The 20,047-nt window shown below is 37.0% G+C and overlaps 1 protein-coding gene across 1 annotated transcript in view; it reads left to right on the top strand.

Annotated features, from left to right (window-relative positions):
- The window catches only part of NLGN1 (neuroligin 1), a 126,185-nt gene that overhangs the window by 100,815 nt on the left and 5,323 nt on the right, over window positions 1-20,047 (top strand). Inside the window, exon 2 of the mRNA XM_057306800.1 lies at window positions 17,495-17,707. Within this exon, the coding sequence (XP_057162783.1) occupies window positions 17,495-17,707 (213 nt within the window). The remainder of the gene's footprint in view (window positions 1-17,494; window positions 17,708-20,047) is intronic.

Genomic DNA, 20,047 nt, shown 5'->3' on the forward strand with positions numbered 1-20,047 from the left:
CTTTACTTACAGTTATCTATAGCCCCTCAGCAGTAGACAGCTGTCAGCTAGACCCACTTGCATTCATCATTCACCGATCAAGCAGCCCGGCTCGGAGATGAGATAGAGAGCGCAGGCCAACAGTCCCAGCAGTCCATTACCGCTATCTCAGGAAGTCCCTAACAGCCGGCTCAGCGGGAAACCTCCCTGGCTGTGAAAGACTAGCCCGTTCTGGCTCCACAGTGATGGCTCCTGCCCTGCTTTGCTCCCGCGTCTAACCTCATCTCAATAAGGGCGGAGAGTGTCTGTAAAGCTGCCTGAAATTTGCAGATGTGTGATGTATGTAAATTATGGATTCTTGAAAAAAAAATCATCCACAGGACATGTTTTTAGCCTGTGTCTGTACACAAGAAATAAGCCGACCAGGCATGACTAATTCATTCATAGCGCTGTGTTAACGAGTGGTGTGGATCACTACACAATCAGCTCCACTTCCAAACTGGTAGGTGCCAGACTTCTAGCTCCACCTTCAGATTTGCAAGCGGAGCTCAGCTAGATCGTTAGCAAGTGAGTGGGTGGCAGAGCCAAGACTCCATTTGGGGTTAGGAGAAATGATATCCAAATTCAACGACACATTCTGCCATTCTATAAAACAGGACCCACTGTGTGCTAGTGACTGGCAGGGGATACAAAGATGAATTCTTTTTCTCTCCCCTCAATCTCCTCCAAATGTTTGTAGTCTAATATGGAAAAGAGTCGTGCACATAATTATCTATAAAGATTATCCACAATAAATATGTGTAGTCACCGATTCAGCAAGCGTTTATTGAGTACTTGCTGTTTGTTAGGAAGTGTACTAGGTAGGGACACTTATTATATAATAAAGGAATTCTAATATAAAGATTGTATCTCAGATCATAGTGTGGGAGGTTAGAACCAAAAGTAGACTCTATAATCCAATGTACAATGTTTATATTAGAGTTCTTTATATTACTTCCACACTGTCATTTTCCCCACCCTTCCTCCTCTGCTCCCTACTTCCATTTCCAGGTGATTCGTAATGGCCCTACGTACAATTGAAAGTTTCAGATAAGAGTTGTAAGGAACCCTAAAGGAAACGTAACAATTGTGCTGGGGCCCATATATCTATCTCTTCATGTTATAACCTTAGACTCTGAATAAGATAATGCACACCTGAAGTTCTATTTTCTAGATATTAAAAAACATACCTATTATAATACCGCCCTTCCCCCATCTTTTATATTATGTCACTGCTCCATTATGGATAGCAATAGGTAAGAACTGCATTTCTCCCTTCATTTTCATTAAAATGTGCTTTTCTATGCCTCTCCAAACTCAGTGTCTAGTACTGTGCCTGTCACACGCTCCCACAAATCTTCTGTTGAACTAAACTATATGTTCTGCATATCATTAGGACACCCCACCCCCTTAGAACCACATGGTCCAAAGTTATGAAGAATAGAGCACTCAGGACAAAGATCCAATGCCCGTCTCTTTAAGTTGCATGAGCAGGGAACATGGCCCTTTCTGGAAATAAGACGAGACAGTTCTGTCCCCAGGAACGCTGACAGCCCACTTTCTTTGAGATGAGTGTTCCTATCAAGTGGGGCTAGTTCACATTCCCTTTGAAATTAATGTAGAATTGAATGAGTACTTTATCAACTTACCTACTTTATGAAAAGTGAGTCCTATTCTACTTAAATGAAGACTGAAGAAACCACAAGTCATTAGCCTGGAAATACTTTTGATGAAAGACAAATTTTCTATTGAGTTATGTTTAAAACCAGAGTAGTTTCCTCTCACTTTCCTTTTTTGCTTAGTTATTTTTCTCTTCTCTGATTGTGCCTTTGTATTGTAAGAAGAAGTCTACTGTGTTTCATTGTCACTAAATGGATCATACATTTGTTCCAGTGTGTGACCTATCGAAAGGAGAAGATTATATTATCAAGGAATAGAAGGAGGTTATGTAGGCTGGATGATTTGTTAAGGGGGAAAAATGTTAAGTGTTCAAAAGAGAGATGCTTAGAAGCCCAGAAAAGGTCTGTCTTTTATGTTGCTACAGCAGAAGAATATTTTGCTTAAAAAAAAGATCATACAATAAAGACACACTTCATTATCAAAATATTAAGTGCATACTTTTTTTCAGAGCAAAGCCTTTATTTAGGTGTTACTCTGTCATTAACTCACTAGCTGACCTCCAACTCTTATCTACTAGTCAGGGTTAGTATATAGGTTAAATGAAACGTGGTATGCAAAGTCCTTAACCAAGTGCCTAGTGTAGTGTGAGGCTCTCAATAAATTCTAGTGATATTACATAGGACTAATCACCATTATTATTAATTGTTGTATTAATAGAATAGGCATGACTAAAATCATTCAATTATTCCATATTCTGGAAAGACTATGTATGTACATACATACATAGCTTTTTATTTGAATTGAATTTTTTTATTATTTGGTTTGAAATAAGGGGTTTATTTGTATTCAGGGGAAAAGATTGTAAAGAAAAAAATGATCACTTGAGGAACGAGAATCTGATGCAGGGAAACTTTAAAATGGCAAAGGAAACACAAGTAGAAGGACACTGGCATAACTGAAAGCCCGGAGGAAGACTCTGGAAAGGAAAGGAAGGAAAGTCCGCCTTGGCTGAATCAAAGAGGCTGAAAGAAAGAGAAGGAGGTCTTATTAGTGGAGCAGACTCGGTCCTAGGCCTCCAAGCTGAGTTTGAGAAGTTAACATTTCTTACTTCTGATGGTAAATAATTTAAGAACCATGGCCCAGCTCAGGGAAAGGAGCAGCTGTGACCTAGGATATATAGATAATCAAATATTGATCACCCCTTCCACCCTCAGAGCTGTACTTGTTCCTGTGAGCAAGGTTTCCCTGGACAGAATCTGACATGCTGTTTTTAATAAGGAAAAGAATTCTTCAACTTAGATGATAGCAACTAACTCCAATTTAAAAAACAAAAACAAAAAAAAGGAAGCTACGTACAAAATAGAAAGCTGCTAATTTTATAACTCTAAAAAATTTACAGAAATGGTTACTAAGAAATGAAAACTTTTCAAAAGATGTTCATTTAATGTTGGACCAATTTGTAATATACAATATATTACTCGTAATTTTTTCTTTGTAAGAATGGGGCGATGCCCTCTCAACATCTAGCAAGAGTCTAAGCCTACTGACACACAAATACAATGCTGAACGACTGGCAGAAGCTTGTGGCAGACCTCTTGGGCCGGCTGCCACTAACTCATGAGGTACCTTTGCGAAAATTAGAAAAAGGCGCCCCCTGCAGGCTGCCTCCTTTGTGCCATGATGATTTCCTCACCACGAAGCGCTTGTGGGAAACCTTATGGCACCTGGTAAAAGCTGGTCCTATGCAGTCTACCAGCCGGCGTTTCCTCTTAGATAAGCTAAAAAAAAGAAAAGAAAGAAAGAAAGAAAGAAAGAAAGAAAGAAAGAAAGAAAGAAAGAAAGAAAGAAAGAAAGAAAGAAATTAATTCTTAGCATGCTGCATAATGATATTTCTTCTGGCATGGATAACGGATGAAAAACCTAAAGAGCAAATTATTTTCTGTAGAATTTATTAACATTGCTTTGTTATAATTAACTTTATTCAAAGAAATTGCAAATTAAACTACTATAACTTGGCTCTGATCAATAAATATCCATCTCCATTATGCAATTTATCCATTTATATAAGCGTTGGAGAGTAGTTCCATACAATGTAGACAAAAAGGAATTGGATTATTTTGCCTGAAGAGTAAAGATTTTCCTTGAATATCCTGCCAGAAGAACCTGCCAGATGTTTTCCATCTTCTCTGAGCACAGAACAAAAGGAAACTGGCTTAAGCCACACAGATATTTCGGCGCTGAAAAGAATTTCCTAGCAAAGAGAATAATAAAATTAGTTTATAAGAGAATTCCCCCCCCCAAAGTAGTTAGAACCTTAAAAGTAAGATTAAAGATTTTATTGTCTCACATTTTAAAGTCCAGTTTTTCCTTTCCTTTGGAAATATAAGGATTATTTGTAAATAAAAATTAGCAGTTTTAACTGCAAGAAAAATTAACAAAGATATATAGAATAGGCCTCATATGATCATTTTTTTGTGGTAGGAGATCTAATTTTTGCATGGGAAAATACCCTTTCTTGTCTAGATTGCTCAGGGCGGATGAAAGGTAGTCTGAAGAAAATTGGTCAGGAAAGTAGAGAATTTCATATACCAAACTTTTGTCATCATATTCCTGAAACACAAAATTATATGAAATAGTTGATTAATAAAGCAAGAAAAAGAGGGAATATATACAATGTAATGAATCGTTTGAGTAAAGAAACCCAGATCCAATTTCTTACTTTACAAGTACTGGGCTTAGAGACAGGAAAACTGGGGTCCTAGCCAGCTGTGTGACACCAGGCAGTTTGTATTCTCTCTGATCTTCAGTGTTGTCATCTGTAAAATATGTGATTGCACTAGTTACTAACGCTCCTTTCAGCCCCAATATTTTTGGTCAGAATTCCCTGCATTTTTTACCTTTATGACATCAGAGTTTTCAAATTTTAGTGTGCATCAAAATCTCCTTGGAAGTTGCTAAAAGTACATACTCCAACCCCAGAGACTGGTTAAACAGGTAGAGTCCAGGAAATCCTTCTCACACACTCTCTCCATGGTGAGACTGCAGGAAGACCAAGGAATACGTTCTAGAAACATTCAAATGAAACCTTTCTGAGAGGACACGCCTTATTAGACCTTATATGCTGAGTAACTAGCTGAATGCCTGGAAAGAGTAGGTACCCAGCGAATGTGGGTTTAATGAACCACTTTTCATTAAAAGATTTATATTTGTGATATGAACTGATCTTCATGATTATTTGATTCCCTAAGAGAAGGAAGGGGTACTTCAAACGGAGGGAAAGTATTCTATATAAAAGTTCCTAGGGATCAGCAAATTAAAAAAAAAAAATCATACCTTCTCTTCAATATAGCGCCCCTCCAATCCTCAATGTAAAGGAAAAAATTGAATCCTGCACTTGTCTGCCTTTTACTAAGTGCCGTCATGACAGGATGCTCTTTTTATTCTGAAAAAGGACTAAGTCTTTCCATTAAAGTGCTAGAAAATCAAGCTGTCACTTCAACCCACGGCAGCTGTCTCTTGCACCACCTTTGCCAAATGTCACCCTTCCTCTGTGGGGTTTGATTCTGCTACTGGATCTGGGGGAGTATGCCTCAGTGCACAGCTTGTAACATCAGTCTCCATGCCTTCGAGTCTCAGATTCTTTCTCATTTCACCTCATGTATATTAATACAGAGATTAGTTTCACTTTTTTCTTGAATAGCTAATCACTTGGCAGCCACTATCCTACTGTAGCATTGCAGGTCAGATCCGCTGAAAAGGACAGTGACTTCAAACTGGAAAATATAATGCTTAGTGAAAACTGCACCCAGAACAGGACCTCAGACTTGTCACCCAGACATGAAAGATTTATTTTCAATTACAAATCCAAGCTTAATGTGAGGGCACCCTGGGGGAGATTCAGATCACTGCTTCTTCTAAATTGACCTTCTACTTGTTTCAATATTTCCTTCGCTATTGAACAGCATTCCATGACCCTCTGAGCGGAAGATCCATATTAGCTACTGTAGGAATTGCTGGCCTAGGAAAACTTCTGAAAAATATCTCCAACTGAAGGCCAAGTTACATGAGTAATTTTCTCCTTGGCGGCTTTCACACATTAACACAGCAATAGATTCGGGGCTCCAGACAATACTTCCGATGGATTGCAGGGGCCAATATCCTCATGTTACTTATGTTTAAGTGGAGCCCAGAAAGTTATTCCAATTTTCGGTATTAGGTGGATTTACTGTTGACATCTAAGTAAGGCCTATCCTCTATCCCTTTGGCATTAGTAAATGAGATTACCCCAGGCTAGCTGCTGGTGCTACCGCATCGGTCTCTGGAATTGGTTTGCCTCAGGGTATTTGGGTCCGTTCCCGAGCCTTTCTGTACTCTTAGCAGCTGCTCTAGAAGGCTTGCCATATGGCTCTCGTCGAGGTAGGGTTCACGAACTTTTACGAATCACTGATTGCAACTTCCTAGGAAAAGTTGGTTTAAAAAACAACTTTGTAATTTAAAATTTGAGAGAGTGAGAATTTTGGGTTATCATTCAAGTTTTATCAGAGATCTGACTACTGGGAAGTAGTTTAGTGTAATTTTCTTTATACCGTAGCTTTCACTACTTTATATTACAGATTTTCACTATAGGTAACTCGTATTACTATGCTCTTCCCTTAATCTATATACTTGGAGGCATTAAAGTATTTTTAGCTAAGGGTGAGTCATAGATTTGTTACCACCATCATTTTTGTTTGGTACGTGGGTGTGTGTCTGGGTGTGTGTAGTGCTGTGTTGGTACTTCAAATGCGGTGTTGGTGACATTATTTAATGTGGCTCCTGATTAGTGGTTTCAACCTCATTATATGACACTTTTTCATAAATGACATATCCCTATACTCCAAAATTCAAGAATAAGTTTCCATTTCTGTTTTTTGTAATTACTAAAATTTTTTGTAATTTTAGTAATTAATTTTCATAATCTTAATTTACTTTTACTAAATTACTTTGAAAATTTAATTAATTTTACAATTACTAAGAAAAAAATTAATTGCTTTATATATGAAAAGACTATTCAAAAATTTTAACCAAAAGGAAGTCCAAGACCCCCAAGGGCAGTTAGAGGTTTCTTGCAAAAATGCTGTTTTTATTGTGCCAAGCAGAGGTAAGGATGTGCTCAAAGATGATAGAGACATGTCACGATGAGCTTGGAGGGAATCTCACTGGCCAAATAAGGGACAATATAAGCATCAAAATAAATGAAAGGAAAAGACTATAACCCCTAGAATAAAATAAAAACCCCTGAGTCCATAATTATATGAATAAATGAATGAATACAAATTGGGGAGAAGGGAAACCTTTTTCTTATTGCCAATTCCAACTAATAATATAATAAATGATGGAAATAATGTTTGTTTGAGATAAGAATCATAAATAGATGTCAGAATTAGCGAATGACAGTGAGAAAGGAAGCAGGATATTTACATAGTATCAAAAAAATCTGCCTAACTTATATTTATTAACTGCAAAGGGAAAAACAGTAATTTAATAGTGGAGAAATGTGAAAAATTACCCCCTCACCAAGTGATCATGAGACAAATCAACATTGTGTGCCTATTGTTTTGATGAACTGGGATAAACACAATATTACTTCTATGGCCCTTCTGTCAAAAATTCATAATCTGAGGAAATGCAATCATGAAGAAACATCAGGCAAATCTTAATTGAGGGACATTTTACATAATAAGGTCAAGACAAACAAAGAAAGACCGACAAACTGTTCAAAATTAAGGAGTTTAAGTAGAAAACTATATGCAACATGTGATTCCAGATCTGTTGGGGGGTGGGGAATGAGAGCTAGTGGAAGGAAGGAAGGAAGGAAGGAAGGAAGGAAGGAAGGAAGGAAGGAAGGAAGGAAAAGGAGGAAGGAAAGGGGTGCGAAGGGAGTGGGAAGGAGGGAAGGGAGGGAGGAAGGGAGGGAGAGGGAAGGAAGGAAGAGGTTAGTACGTGGGAAATCTGAGTGACAAGTACATGGTAAATTTTTGTACTATTTTTAAAATGTTTTGGTAATTTTGAAAGTTTCAAAAGTAGAAAGTTTTAAAATCACTAAATCAGGCATGTTAGCTTTTAATAGAGAAGAATATAATGAAAGCAGCATTTAATGACTATCAAATTTTACTGGTCATACCTTAGGACAATATTTATCTTCTCAAAAAATCCTACTATGGTTGAAATAAAATACATAAAACAATCTTGTTTTGTCAATATTCATATGAAATTAGTTAAGTTGTCTCAAGTGAATTAGTTAAATTTATTCATTACCCAGACTTTATCTCCCACCCCTCCTTTTTTTTTTTTTTTTTAAACTGTGTCTTTCTCAGGGGCAGCTGGTATGGGATTGAAGAACACAACATCCCAACATCCCTCCTACCCACCCAGGTTTCAGCTTTGTGCAGTTGACTACTGCTGCCTGTAATAGTCAAAATTACTCATATGTCACTCATCTTTCTCTCTGCTATTGTCTTCTACAACTAAAAAAAAATGTACTACTAATATGTTTTAGCAATTTTGCTACCTATTCTAAAATAATGAGTGATCAGCAAATCAAGACACAATGTCTTCTATTTAATCATCATCACAGTATTTTGGCTTACAAAACTATTCTCATTACAATACAACCCAATTAAATGTTTGAGTTGAATTCTAAGGAACTATGTACAATGAATACGAACATGCTTTCCATGCTTAATAGGATTCACTAAATGTGTTTATGTCATAACAAATATCCTCACTACCCAGTTAAAATTTAGAGGGCAATATATATATATATTTTCAATTGTCTTGCAAATTACAGCCTGTACAACAATTTCAAAACCTCTGTAACAGAGAACAGACTGGTGGTTGCCAGAGGGAAGGGGGTTGGGGGGCTGGGCAAAATAGGTGAAGGGGACCAAGTACAAACTTGCAGTTATGAGATAAATAAGTCATATCTGGGTGTAATGTATAGCATGGGGAATAGTGACAATAATATTGTATTAACTTTACATAGTAATGAGTGATAACTAGATTTACTGGAGTGATCATTTTGTAATGTATACAAAACCCGAATCTCTATGATGTACACCTGAAACTAATATAATATTGTATGTCAATTATACTTCAGTAAAATAAAAATAAAATTGGGACACCTGGGTGGCTCAGTCAGTTAAGTGACTGACTCTCGATTTTGGCTCAGGGCTTAGGGTTGTGAGATCTAGCCCCACCTTGGGCTCCACACTGGGCATGGAGCCTGCTTAAGATTCTCTCTCTCCCTCTCCCTTTGCCCCTCTCCCCCCACTCTCTCTCTCTCTCTCTAAAAAACAAAAAAGAAAGAAAGAAAGAAGAGAAAAGAAAATAAGGGGCTCCTGGGTGGCACAATCAGTTAGACATCCAACTCTTGGTTTCAGCTCAGGTCGTGGTCTCAGGTCATGAGATGAGTCATGTGGGACTCTGTGCCCTGTGCTCAGTGTGCTCAGCATGGAGTCCGCTTAAGACTCTCTCCCTCCGAATGAACCACGAGAGACTATGGGCTCTGGGAAACAAACAGAGGGCTTCAGAGGGGAGGGGGGTGGGAGACTGGGATAGGCCGGTGATGGGTATTAAGGAAGGCACATATTGCATGGTGGACTGGGTGTTATACGCAACTAATGAATCATGGACCATTACATCAAAAACTAAGGATGTGGGGCGCCTGGGTGGCACAGCAGTTAAGCGTCTGCCTTCGGCTCAGGGCGTGATCCCGGCGTTACGGGATCGAGCCCCACATCAGGCTCCTCCGGTATGAGCCTGCTTCTTCCTCTCCCACTCCCCCTGCTTGTGTTCCCTCTCTCGCTGGCTGTCTCTCTCTCTCTGTCAAATAAATAAATAAAATCTTAAAAAAAAGAAAAAAAACAAGGATATACTGTATGGTGACTAACATAGCATAAAAAAAAAAAGACTCTTCTATCTCTGCCCCTCTCCCCTGCTCGCTCGCTCTCTCTCAAATAAATAAATAGATGTTAAAAAAATTAAAAGATTAAATTTAAATTTTAAAAAACTGTTAATGAAATAAAAATAAATAAAAATAAAATAAAAAGCTCTGTGGTAAATTTAACCTTATTGTCTATATACATACATTTAACTTTATTGTAATCGAAATTTTTTCTTTTTAATTCTTTTGGAATTCATATTTTTTCAATAAAGATGGAAGAATTTTTTTCATGAAATAGGTGATGATTAAGGAAAATGTAAGATTTAGTTGATTAAAACCAAAGCAATTTTACCTAACATATATTAAGCCCTTCTACATGCCGAGACATTAACTTTTTTTATTAGTAGTATTATTTGTCAGAGAGAGCGAGAGTACAAGCAGGGGGAGCAGCAGGCAGAGGGAGAAGCAGGCTCCCCGCTGAGCCAGGAGCCTGATGCGAGACTTGATCCCAGGACCCTGGGATCATGACCTGAGCCAAAGGCAGATGCTTAACTGACTGAGCCACCCAGGCATCCCCAAGACATTATCTTTTAATAATGATAAGTCTGTAGGGTAGGTAGTACTATTAATATTGTCTGTTAGGAACCCGAGGTGCGGAGCGGCTAACTTGCTCACACAGCAACTTGCTTGTACACGCACGTTGTCCTACTAAGTTTGGTGCTCTTTTCATAACACTAACTACTGAGAGAATCTCAAATGCCTCTCAAACTTTATGTCCTTAGGCCAATAATCTGGGCCGTTTGCTGGTCGGTGTGTCTTCTTCTTCCTTTGGGAGGGCCCTACGCAGCATAGCCCTATTTTTTTCCCTTTAAGACTACTACTACCCACTCTATGTTTAAAAGCGTTTTCCAAACAGATTGGCTGCTGAGAGGCTCTTAAATTCCCACTTCACTGCTGTCATCAAAGAAAGACACATAGATCTCCTTCACTTGGAAAATTAAATTGTTGATCTCCGTGCTGTAACAGAATTATAACGTGTTAATGCCTGCCTTCATTCAGAAAACACGTACAGAATGGCCATTTGGGGGCAGGTACAGCGGAGCACCCAGTCCAGAGAAAATAAAAAAAATGAACACATTATAAATATAAATGATAAATTACAAAATACACACGCAGTGAAACAGGAGCACATAAGAGAGAACAAAATATGCATTAGACAGATATTTGCAATATTTTTACAGTCCTTACTGCTCCTGAAGCTGTATAATTCTGAACTATATAGTTGCTGAAGATTTTTCTTATATGGTAGCCATCGTGTCTCCCTGAATGTCATGCTTTGAAGCAAATTATGCTTTTAAATCATTAGACACATTCCTACATAATCAAAACAATTACAAATTAACGACGTGATGTCTTTCCTCTAAGTAGCTCTTTTAGATGGGAGAGTTCTCCTTTTTCACTTTGTGAGAGCAGTTATTCAGAAAGCACAGGAATTCTATCAGTTTTGGTACCAGGTCTGTTGTCCAGATTCAAATAGACAGGAAATACCCAATAGCCGAGTTCAGGGAATGTTGCATAAGCATTTCGCAACACGTAGACCAAGAAGTGTGAACATTAACAGCCTCAGGTTGGGGTGAAGAATAGAGGTAATGGTGTGGGATCTGGGGCTAGGTGCTATTTTTTTCCTAGTATCTTGCGCCATTCTTGAAATTGGAATTGTGTACACAATTCGGAACTAAGCAAACCAGGGCCTTTTTCTTCTCCATTATTATCTATGGGGAAAGGAGTCACAAATGTCAGCATTGGCTATAATATAGAAGGATCAATCTCACCTGTTTACCTTGGAGATGGCAAAAATATGGGAAATTTGGGGATTGAAAAATAGAGAGATATCTCCAAGTGTCTTCTTTCCAGGCATGTGTTAGCAGTCACCTTCACCTTCCCCATGTCCAGCTGTCAGCAATCAGGAGACTTGGCCAGTAATTCAGTTTGCTTTTCCCAAAGATGAGCCATTAAAAAGCAAATTATCTCACAATAAATAAATAAAGAGATAGATAGATGATCAATAGATAAATGTATGAAAATATAAAATTTTGGAAATACTGCCAAGTTATATGATATTAAGGTATCAACCATTTCAGAGCAAGTTTTTTTTCCCCAGAGGATACATACAAAAAGTAAATTATTTTGATTTTATCCTTTGTTGTTTCTAAGAAGAATTTAGACAATAGCTCTCAAGAGAACACATTAGCAAGGAAGTCAGCTGGAGGTGATGGGTAATTAAATGATACTATGTGTGTTCTTTTTCCCTACACAGACTCCAAAGTGTCCAATTTGAGGAATTTTAAACCATTGTATTTTAAACAATCTTGACTCAAAGGGAAACGAAGGGAAACTGTCCAATATGTGTTAACATAGGGGTTATTTTGATGTAGCAGTGTCCACCATTAGAACAGAATACCTTGCAAAAGTGATTCTGGTGACAGAATGGAAGGCGGACTTGTTTGCTGGAAGTTTAGAGGTTGAGGGACTAATTAGAAGGATTTCATGAGTCTAGGAAGAAAAGGGGAGGACGTAGAATACGTCAGGAATGTGAGTGGAAGGCAGGACACAGAGAGTGCAGAGGAAGAGCTGGATTTGGCAGCTAAGAAGATAGGGAGAGTTAGCGCAGGGCATTTCAGTTGGATTTTTAGTTGGGAGGATTTGAGATATTAATCCCATGTTGGGTTTTTTGTTTGTTTATTTTATGTTTAAGATGCAAAATCCTTAATGAGTTCTTTTTCTGGCCTATAGTGCCAGGTCCCTAGAAGGATATCTCACTAACATTCAAAGTCTTGGGTCTGCGAGGCTGGCTCTTTGATGCTCGGTACGGGCTCTATTTTGAAGTTCTTATCAATTTGACTTAAAGACCAACCACAGCCATCTGTATCCAGGCGACAGCATTGATAAACACAGAAGATTTCTTTCCTACTTCTTTATAACATGAACACACACAGAGGACTCTAAAGAAAAAAAAATTATATATATATATATATATACGTATGTATATATACACACTTTCAGATATTAAGCACTATAAGCATAGACATTCAAATTTTTCCTCCTCCCCCACCAAAAAAGAAAGCACACCTACAGTGTAGAATCACTGACATCTTCAATTTCTGATATTCTAAATGTAATCTCAAATGTAAACAGTCTGCATTTTTCCTAGTCTCAGTTTCCTCCTTGAATATGTTTAAATCTTTTTTTCTACTGAGAAGCACCCTGCTTTCCTTTTGTTTTACATTCTAAGTATGTTGCCTATGTGGTTATACTGTAAGCGACCTGAATATAGATTGGGTCAACCAATCAGCTGCAGGGCTGCTGCCGGACAACTTAACTTAGCTTCTCTCATATTCCTTCAGGTCTGCCCATCTGAATTTGGTGGACATCAGTAGCCCAAACCAATACCTGGTTACAGTGGTTATCTGTTTTTATTTATTTTCCCCTTGCCAATTTATTTTATGCCTGATCTGATTTTTCCATTCCAAGGGCCTGTGGACCCACGTTCAGTTGCTTGGTTTCTCACTAACACCTGAAAGTAATCCTACTTGCCAGACCAGGTGAACATCACATTAATGTCAAACCTGCTCAGTAAATTTAATCAGATCTTGAGAACTGTTAGTCCATGTGGGAAAAACAATGATTGGAGATTTTCTTTAATAGGGCGAATTTTTAGGTGGGAAGAATGGTATTAAATAAATTCTATTTAAATACACAGTTGAATGAGAATTACAGTGTATACAGGAGCCACTGAAATAATTCTTGGCATACTTGTAATTATGAATTTTGAAAGTTTACCTTGAGTTTCAAAGTAATAGTTTTTTCAAGGTTTTATGCTCATGAGTCAAATAAATTAAAGAACTGAATATTATTTTCTGGAAAATTCTTTTGCTGTCTCCCCCAAAAAGAGAAGATCATGTAATTATTGTTCTATCTTACAAAAATAATGTGTCATTGCATCAGGACATCAATTAGTCATACATTCTAGGAGTTTACAATTGAAGGCCAGGAGAGTCAGATAAAGTGAGGCAGAGGAAAAGGGGAAGAGAGGCCAGGAGAGGCAGATAGGGAATGACTTAAGTGACATTAAGGGAAAAGTCATCTCCAAAGTAATCATGAAGGTAAGTAACACTTTAGGATCTTTGTAAAACTGGGTTCTGCCATGGCTGGACTGCAGTCGAACAGTCCAATGTAAAGTTCCAGTTACAGTGATCTGAAATAATTCTGCTGTTAAGGACACAGCAGCTAAGTCAAGTTTAAAAAGAACTTCAAATGACACTTCACTGGATAGCAAGGTATAAAGAATGCTGCCAATGCGCACCACTTGGGTAATTAGCAAATTGTGTCTTCCGAGGCAGTGATTTACTCAACGTTCCTCATTTTTCGCCCTTGGCTGAACCACAAAGTTTTGTTTGAAAGTAGCATCAGAAATCAAAAAAGGGGTGCCTGGGTGGCTCAGTCGTTAAGCGTCTGCCTTCAGCTCAGGGCGCGATCCCAGCATTCTGGGATCGAGCCCCACGTCAGGCTCTCCCGCTGGGAGCCTGCTTCTTCCTCTCCCACTCCCCCTGCTTGTGTTCCCTCTCTTGCTGGCTGTCTCTCTCAAATAAATAAATACAATCTTAAAAAAAAAAAAAAAAAGAAATAAAAAAATTCATACAAGCGCGTGGTATTACTTTATCGGGTGTAAAAATATAGATTTGATTGGTTGACTGACCTTAATAAAGGCAGCAGTTACCTATTATTTTTTCCTAATCTAAAACTCATAGTGACGCTCTGAACTCATCCCAATGATCATTTGCTTTTATTTGGAAGACAGATAGATAGATAATAGCTAGAGAGAGAGATAGATGATATAGATAAACTACAGCATACACATGAAATAAAAATCAATATTGAAGGAAATTCAGGAATGAAGGTAAAAATGAAGTTTGATAGAGTAGCTTGGACACTCCAGGCCTACCTAGGACACAATATTTTACCCGATGATGTACTCCGTTTTCCGTGCTATGACTTCACAGTGCAACTTTGGAATTAAATTGATTTTGTTTGAATTTTTTTTTCTTGAAGATGCTACAAGATTTCTTTAAATTATATAAAAAGTAGAAGTTGCTCTTCAGGCAATTGACATGCTTTTACAAGTTTGTTATATAAACACAAAATTATTTGGCCAACCTACCAGAGTGGTTAAAATGGCGTTACTAAAACCGGAATTATAGAGGGGATATTCTTTAGTTATTGTAGAGATAATCATCTTATTACCGTGGTTCTCCACATGCTACATATTGAATTATGATTACTTTATTGGTAAGTCAATTTTGTATGAATATAGAGATCATTTGAATATTACTGGAATTATTCAATATTATTTCAAAAGGAATTAAATACAAATCCTGGGGTTTGCACTGAGTGACATAAACTATATTCAGAAATCAAATTTCTGGGACACCTGGGTGGCACAGCGGTTAGGCATCTGCCTTTGGCTCAGGGCGTGATCCCGGCATTGTGGGATCGAGCCCCACATCAGACTCCTCCACTATGAGCCCGCTTCTTCCTCTCCCACTCCCCCTGCTTGTGTTCCCTCTCTCGCTGGCTGTCTCTATCTTTGTCAAATAAATAAATAAAATCTAAAAAAAAAAAAAAAGAAATCAAATTTCTATCTGAATGTATTTGTGATATAGAAATCTAGATAATAAACTACCTAGAGTGTGTTCTCATTCTCATATTCATTCTCTCTTTCTCTCTCTCACACACACACATACACACACTTACACCTCCTTTATCCTTCAAGAGTCCTTTTTATCTATCACACTGTAATCCTCCCATAATGTTGCTTTCAGGATTCATGTCATCAGTCTATGTTTATAGAGTAAAACATTTGTAATGGATCCCTTCAGGAATTTAAACTAATGGTTCTGTCTTATACCAACATTCACTTAACAGCAAATAAAGTTAAAAGAGTTCTTTGCCATGTTTTTGTTTTGTATTTTAATACGCTCTCGTTTATATGACTATTGAATATTTGAAAGTGCTTTTTTTTTCTTTGAGAGAGTGGGCACATAAACAGGGGGAGAGGGAGGGTCAGAGGAAGAGGAGGAGAGAGAATCTCAAGCATACGCCTCCATGCTCAGCTGACAAGGGGCTTGATCTCAGGACTCTGAGATCATGACCAAGCCGAAATAAAAAACCGGCTGTTTAACGGACTAAGCCACCCAGGTGCTCCTGAAAGTGCTTCTTTGTAAGATACCACAAAGAAGAATGAGTATGACAGGAAAGATGTATTTATTTGGATACTATGTTTTAAAAGTTAACCTCAGTCTCGAGGATGTTTTATTTCCGGGGTTATATACCCACCCACACACACACACACACAGTGGACTAGACTTTGTGTTTTTGCTTTGTAGAATTTTTGGTCTTGTAGGAAAATAATGACTAATCGTCTTCATTTCTTCATTATTTTTTTTTTTTTGCAAAATTATTCATGATTTGTCTTCATCTATTGCTTCCTACAATGATCCTAAAGAATTTCTTGTCCTTATGTTCATTTTGGGTATAGATTGATTACTCAACTGGTAGGTTCTGTTATCACAGATATAATTGACTTCCTGGCTTTGTTACAAAATATCTACATTCAATAAATAAAGGTATATTTCAAATTGAACAAAATAATTTTTACTTATTTTATGTTGAGTTTCTGTAATGGGTCTGCAATAAGAGAATACCTCTAAGATTTTAAAAAAGATTAGTTCCATAAACTTGGAGAGATTGGAAATTATATCCCTGAATATAATCAATTTATATGTAGTATATCTCTAAATATTTTCTACACAATATGTGAATAGCCAATAAAATGGAATCTTTTATGAATTACTTTATAGTTTCTCATTTATAACAATGTGGAAATATATTAGAGAGTAGATATTTGTTTTATAAGTTAAAATGAACGTTATAAAAGCTATTAAGTCAGTGAAACGAATGAATATGTTTAAAGTATTATTAAAGTAATATCTTTGACTCCTCTCTAAAACAACTTCCATGTATAAGAAATTCACTCAGTTCTTACAATCACATTTTTCTCCTTTTTTCAATTGTCTTTGCCACTCTGTCAGTTTAGATCCCTATAATCTTTCCTCTACCTCCTTTCTCTTTCTTATGCAACATATATTCCTCCTGATTATCCGATTTACTGTAAAGCAGAGCTTTAAACATTCCAGATATATGAGTCTGAATCTTTCAAAAATCTCTAATTATTCTGTGTTGTTTTCTAGTTGAGTCAATATGCTCAGTTTAGCATATAAGGTATTCCAAAATGTGGTCTCAAATTACCTCAAACACAGTGATTCTTTCTTAAGCCTGGACCATCTTTGATAAAAATGCACATATACATCTACATGCAAAGAGTTGCATATGATTTTATGCACAAGTCTTGGAAAAATACCCCCGCTCTTCACCCTCACATCCTGCCACTCTGCGACACATTCCTTAAACTCCAACCGTGTTAGACCACGAGCAACTGGAGGACTGACACAGTGTTTTATGCAAAAGCACATTCTCACATGCCCCATGGTACTATCCCAAATGTCTCCAAGTAACTTGGCTGACAGAACGTCTCCCCTGAGGTTTTCTGGAATGTTTTCATTCTCTTTATCCGCCCCCTGTTACTTATTACCTGGGTAACTTGGGGAAGGTAAATGTCATTTTTCACATTTCAGTGTCTACTATCCTTCCTAAAGTATATTCTTGCATTCTGGTGGGAAATAATTTTTTACTAAAGAACTTGGACTCTACTCACCTTGATGAACACAGGCTTCAATTGTATTTAAATTGAATGTCTATTTGATTCGTGCAACTCAAAAAGGTCTTCTAAGGGATCTTTTTATTTTGATCTTCCAGGTTTCTTGAGCACAGGGGATCAGGCTGCAAAAGGAAACTATGGACTTCTTGATCTCATCCAGGCTTTAAGATGGACTAGTGAGAACATTGGATTCTTTGGTGGTGACCCCTTAAGAATCACTGTTTTTGGATCTGGCGCTGGGGGTTCATGTGTCAATCTTCTGACTTTATCCCATTATTCTGAAGGTAACCGTTGGAGCAATTCAACCAAAGGTATTATGCAGGTTGCAAATTTTGACAATTTTGGTGTCTGCATGCCACCACCATCAGTAGTATGTGATGCTCTGTATATATCTCTGTTCGAACTGAGTGTTAGGTTAAGCTCAATAACTGTTTAAAATTTTGTTTCTTCAGCTTTTCTATGCATGTTTCAATTTTTGTCAAACTCTTTTCTTTGTCTCCTGTGGAGCTTGGTAAGGATGCCCTTTCAAGCACACTTCCGAATAGTTAGCATTACAGTTACTTTTCTTTCCTCTCAAAGGGTGATTTTTGGGAAACTCAAAGATGTTCACAGTTCTGTCATCTCTGTTTATTCAGTAATCAAAAATCAAAGACAGGTTCTTTTTAAATGCAAGGATTGTGTATAATCTATTTTCAAGACAACAGACATGTAAAACCCTTTACTGGTAAGAAGATAAGGAAGCAGTCATAAGCTGGTCTGTCTGGAAACAAGATTTTCACGTGTTGTCTGAGTACAGAATGGATGTTTGATTATTTTGCATGCATGATCCAAAATTGTCAAAGCATCAAGGTCACTAGTAGAGCTTTTCATTAAAAGGAAAATTAGGTTTGAATCTGTGCTTTTTCTATCTTCAACTTCAAAAGTGTTTATTTTTTTTTCCCCTGTAAAACTTGGCTCTAAAGCAGCATGGAGCACTGAGGCTGCATAAACCCATGAAATATTTTTCTTGTCTCCATTTTCTGGCCTTGACACTTTTTTTCCAAAGTGCCTGCCCAAGGCTCATCATGTTGGTTTTTTATGAATTCCCATTTTACCATGAGTTTAAGTCACTCATTCTAATTGCAGTATTAACTTCAAATATCCACCAGAACAGAAGTGTTTTGTTGGAAAAATCTGCAAAAGCAAATACTTTCTCTCCATTATACATAATAGGTAGAAGATGGAGAATACACATCAACATAGACCATTTTGTGTTTTCTGCTTTTTTATTGTCATTTTATATATATTGAGGAAATATATGCTGTCAACTCTAATTCATGAAGCATCTTGATTTGTTAAGACCGAGTTTTATGATATGAGCATCAGACATAGAATATTTTTTTCAGTATCAAAGATACACTGATGTGGTATTACCAAAGAACAGCCTATCATTAAATGAGTATATATATACGGAGAATCATAAATTATCATAAACTTAATTTATAGATATAGTTTATGTAACATCTCATCTATGTTAGAGCTCTGATTTGAGATGACAAAATGACACATATGAGAACATTTCCAATCTTATAGCCATCTTGGTCTGCAATGAAGTGGCTTATTTTGAAATAACAAACTTCGTTGTTTATTTTTTTTTCATTGAAGAGATTAGACTGTTCTAGCTGAGGACTATACTAATGCCAATATTTACATAGGCTAACATTAGACAATCTGTTCAGACTTCATAGGGTCATCTGGTTTCAAATGTTATTTTTTCCTATTTATTCTAAAAGTTTTTCTAAATGGAGAGCAAAAATGGGCACCAAAGCCAGTCAACCCATCTAAAACTAGCAAGTGATAAAGAGATAAGCTACTTAGTTCATTGGCTAGCATTGCTACTCATTACTTGATGATTTGGTGAACAGTGGCCAGTGGCTATGCCAACAGTTGAAAATATAATATTCCGTCACACTCTTCAAGGGAAACTGTCCTTGTGGGGCCAGAGAAATGGACTTATATTTGGTTTAGTCTTAAACCTATCTCCACAAAAAGGCTGCTTGATTTTTTTACCAGGAGATGCCCAGAAGAGATATTAAAATCATCAGGCTAATTCTGTCTCCCATGCAGACATAGATTTAAAGTCTGTAAACCCCAGGGCTGCAGCAACGCTTAGGCCTATATACACCAAGAGTCAACCGCAGATTGTATACACATAAAAAGCATTTTCGCTAATGATAAAATATGATTTTTCCAGTACTATCTACATGGCATATTTCAGACTATATTTTATATGATGTGCATTTTTCCCCAATCTTTTTTGGTATATTTAATGTCATTGAGCCCCTGAAATGGGAAATAATCACCAGGTTTATTTTAGTTGAAAAGTTTTTAATTAATAAAATATTTCTCTGAGCAAATGTTAACAAACACATAGCCTATGTAATTTTTAAAAATTATCTGTATTTATATCATTCGCTCTAGCATACTTTGCTCTGGCAAACTAAAAATATGTTCATAAAGATGTCAGAAACCAAAACAAATTTAAATTGGTACTGTTTGACTTTTTGAATATTTTTAGAATTATCTAGGAGCATATTATAGACATTTTGAATACATATACATGTTTGGAGAAAAATCTAAAACTTTGCTTCTAATTCAGACACTGCTTTAGC

The sequence above is a fragment of the Ursus arctos genome, unplaced genomic scaffold (assembly GCF_023065955.2).
Source record: "Ursus arctos isolate Adak ecotype North America unplaced genomic scaffold, UrsArc2.0 scaffold_4, whole genome shotgun sequence".
In the NCBI taxonomy this organism is placed as follows: domain Eukaryota; kingdom Metazoa; phylum Chordata; class Mammalia; order Carnivora; family Ursidae; genus Ursus; species Ursus arctos.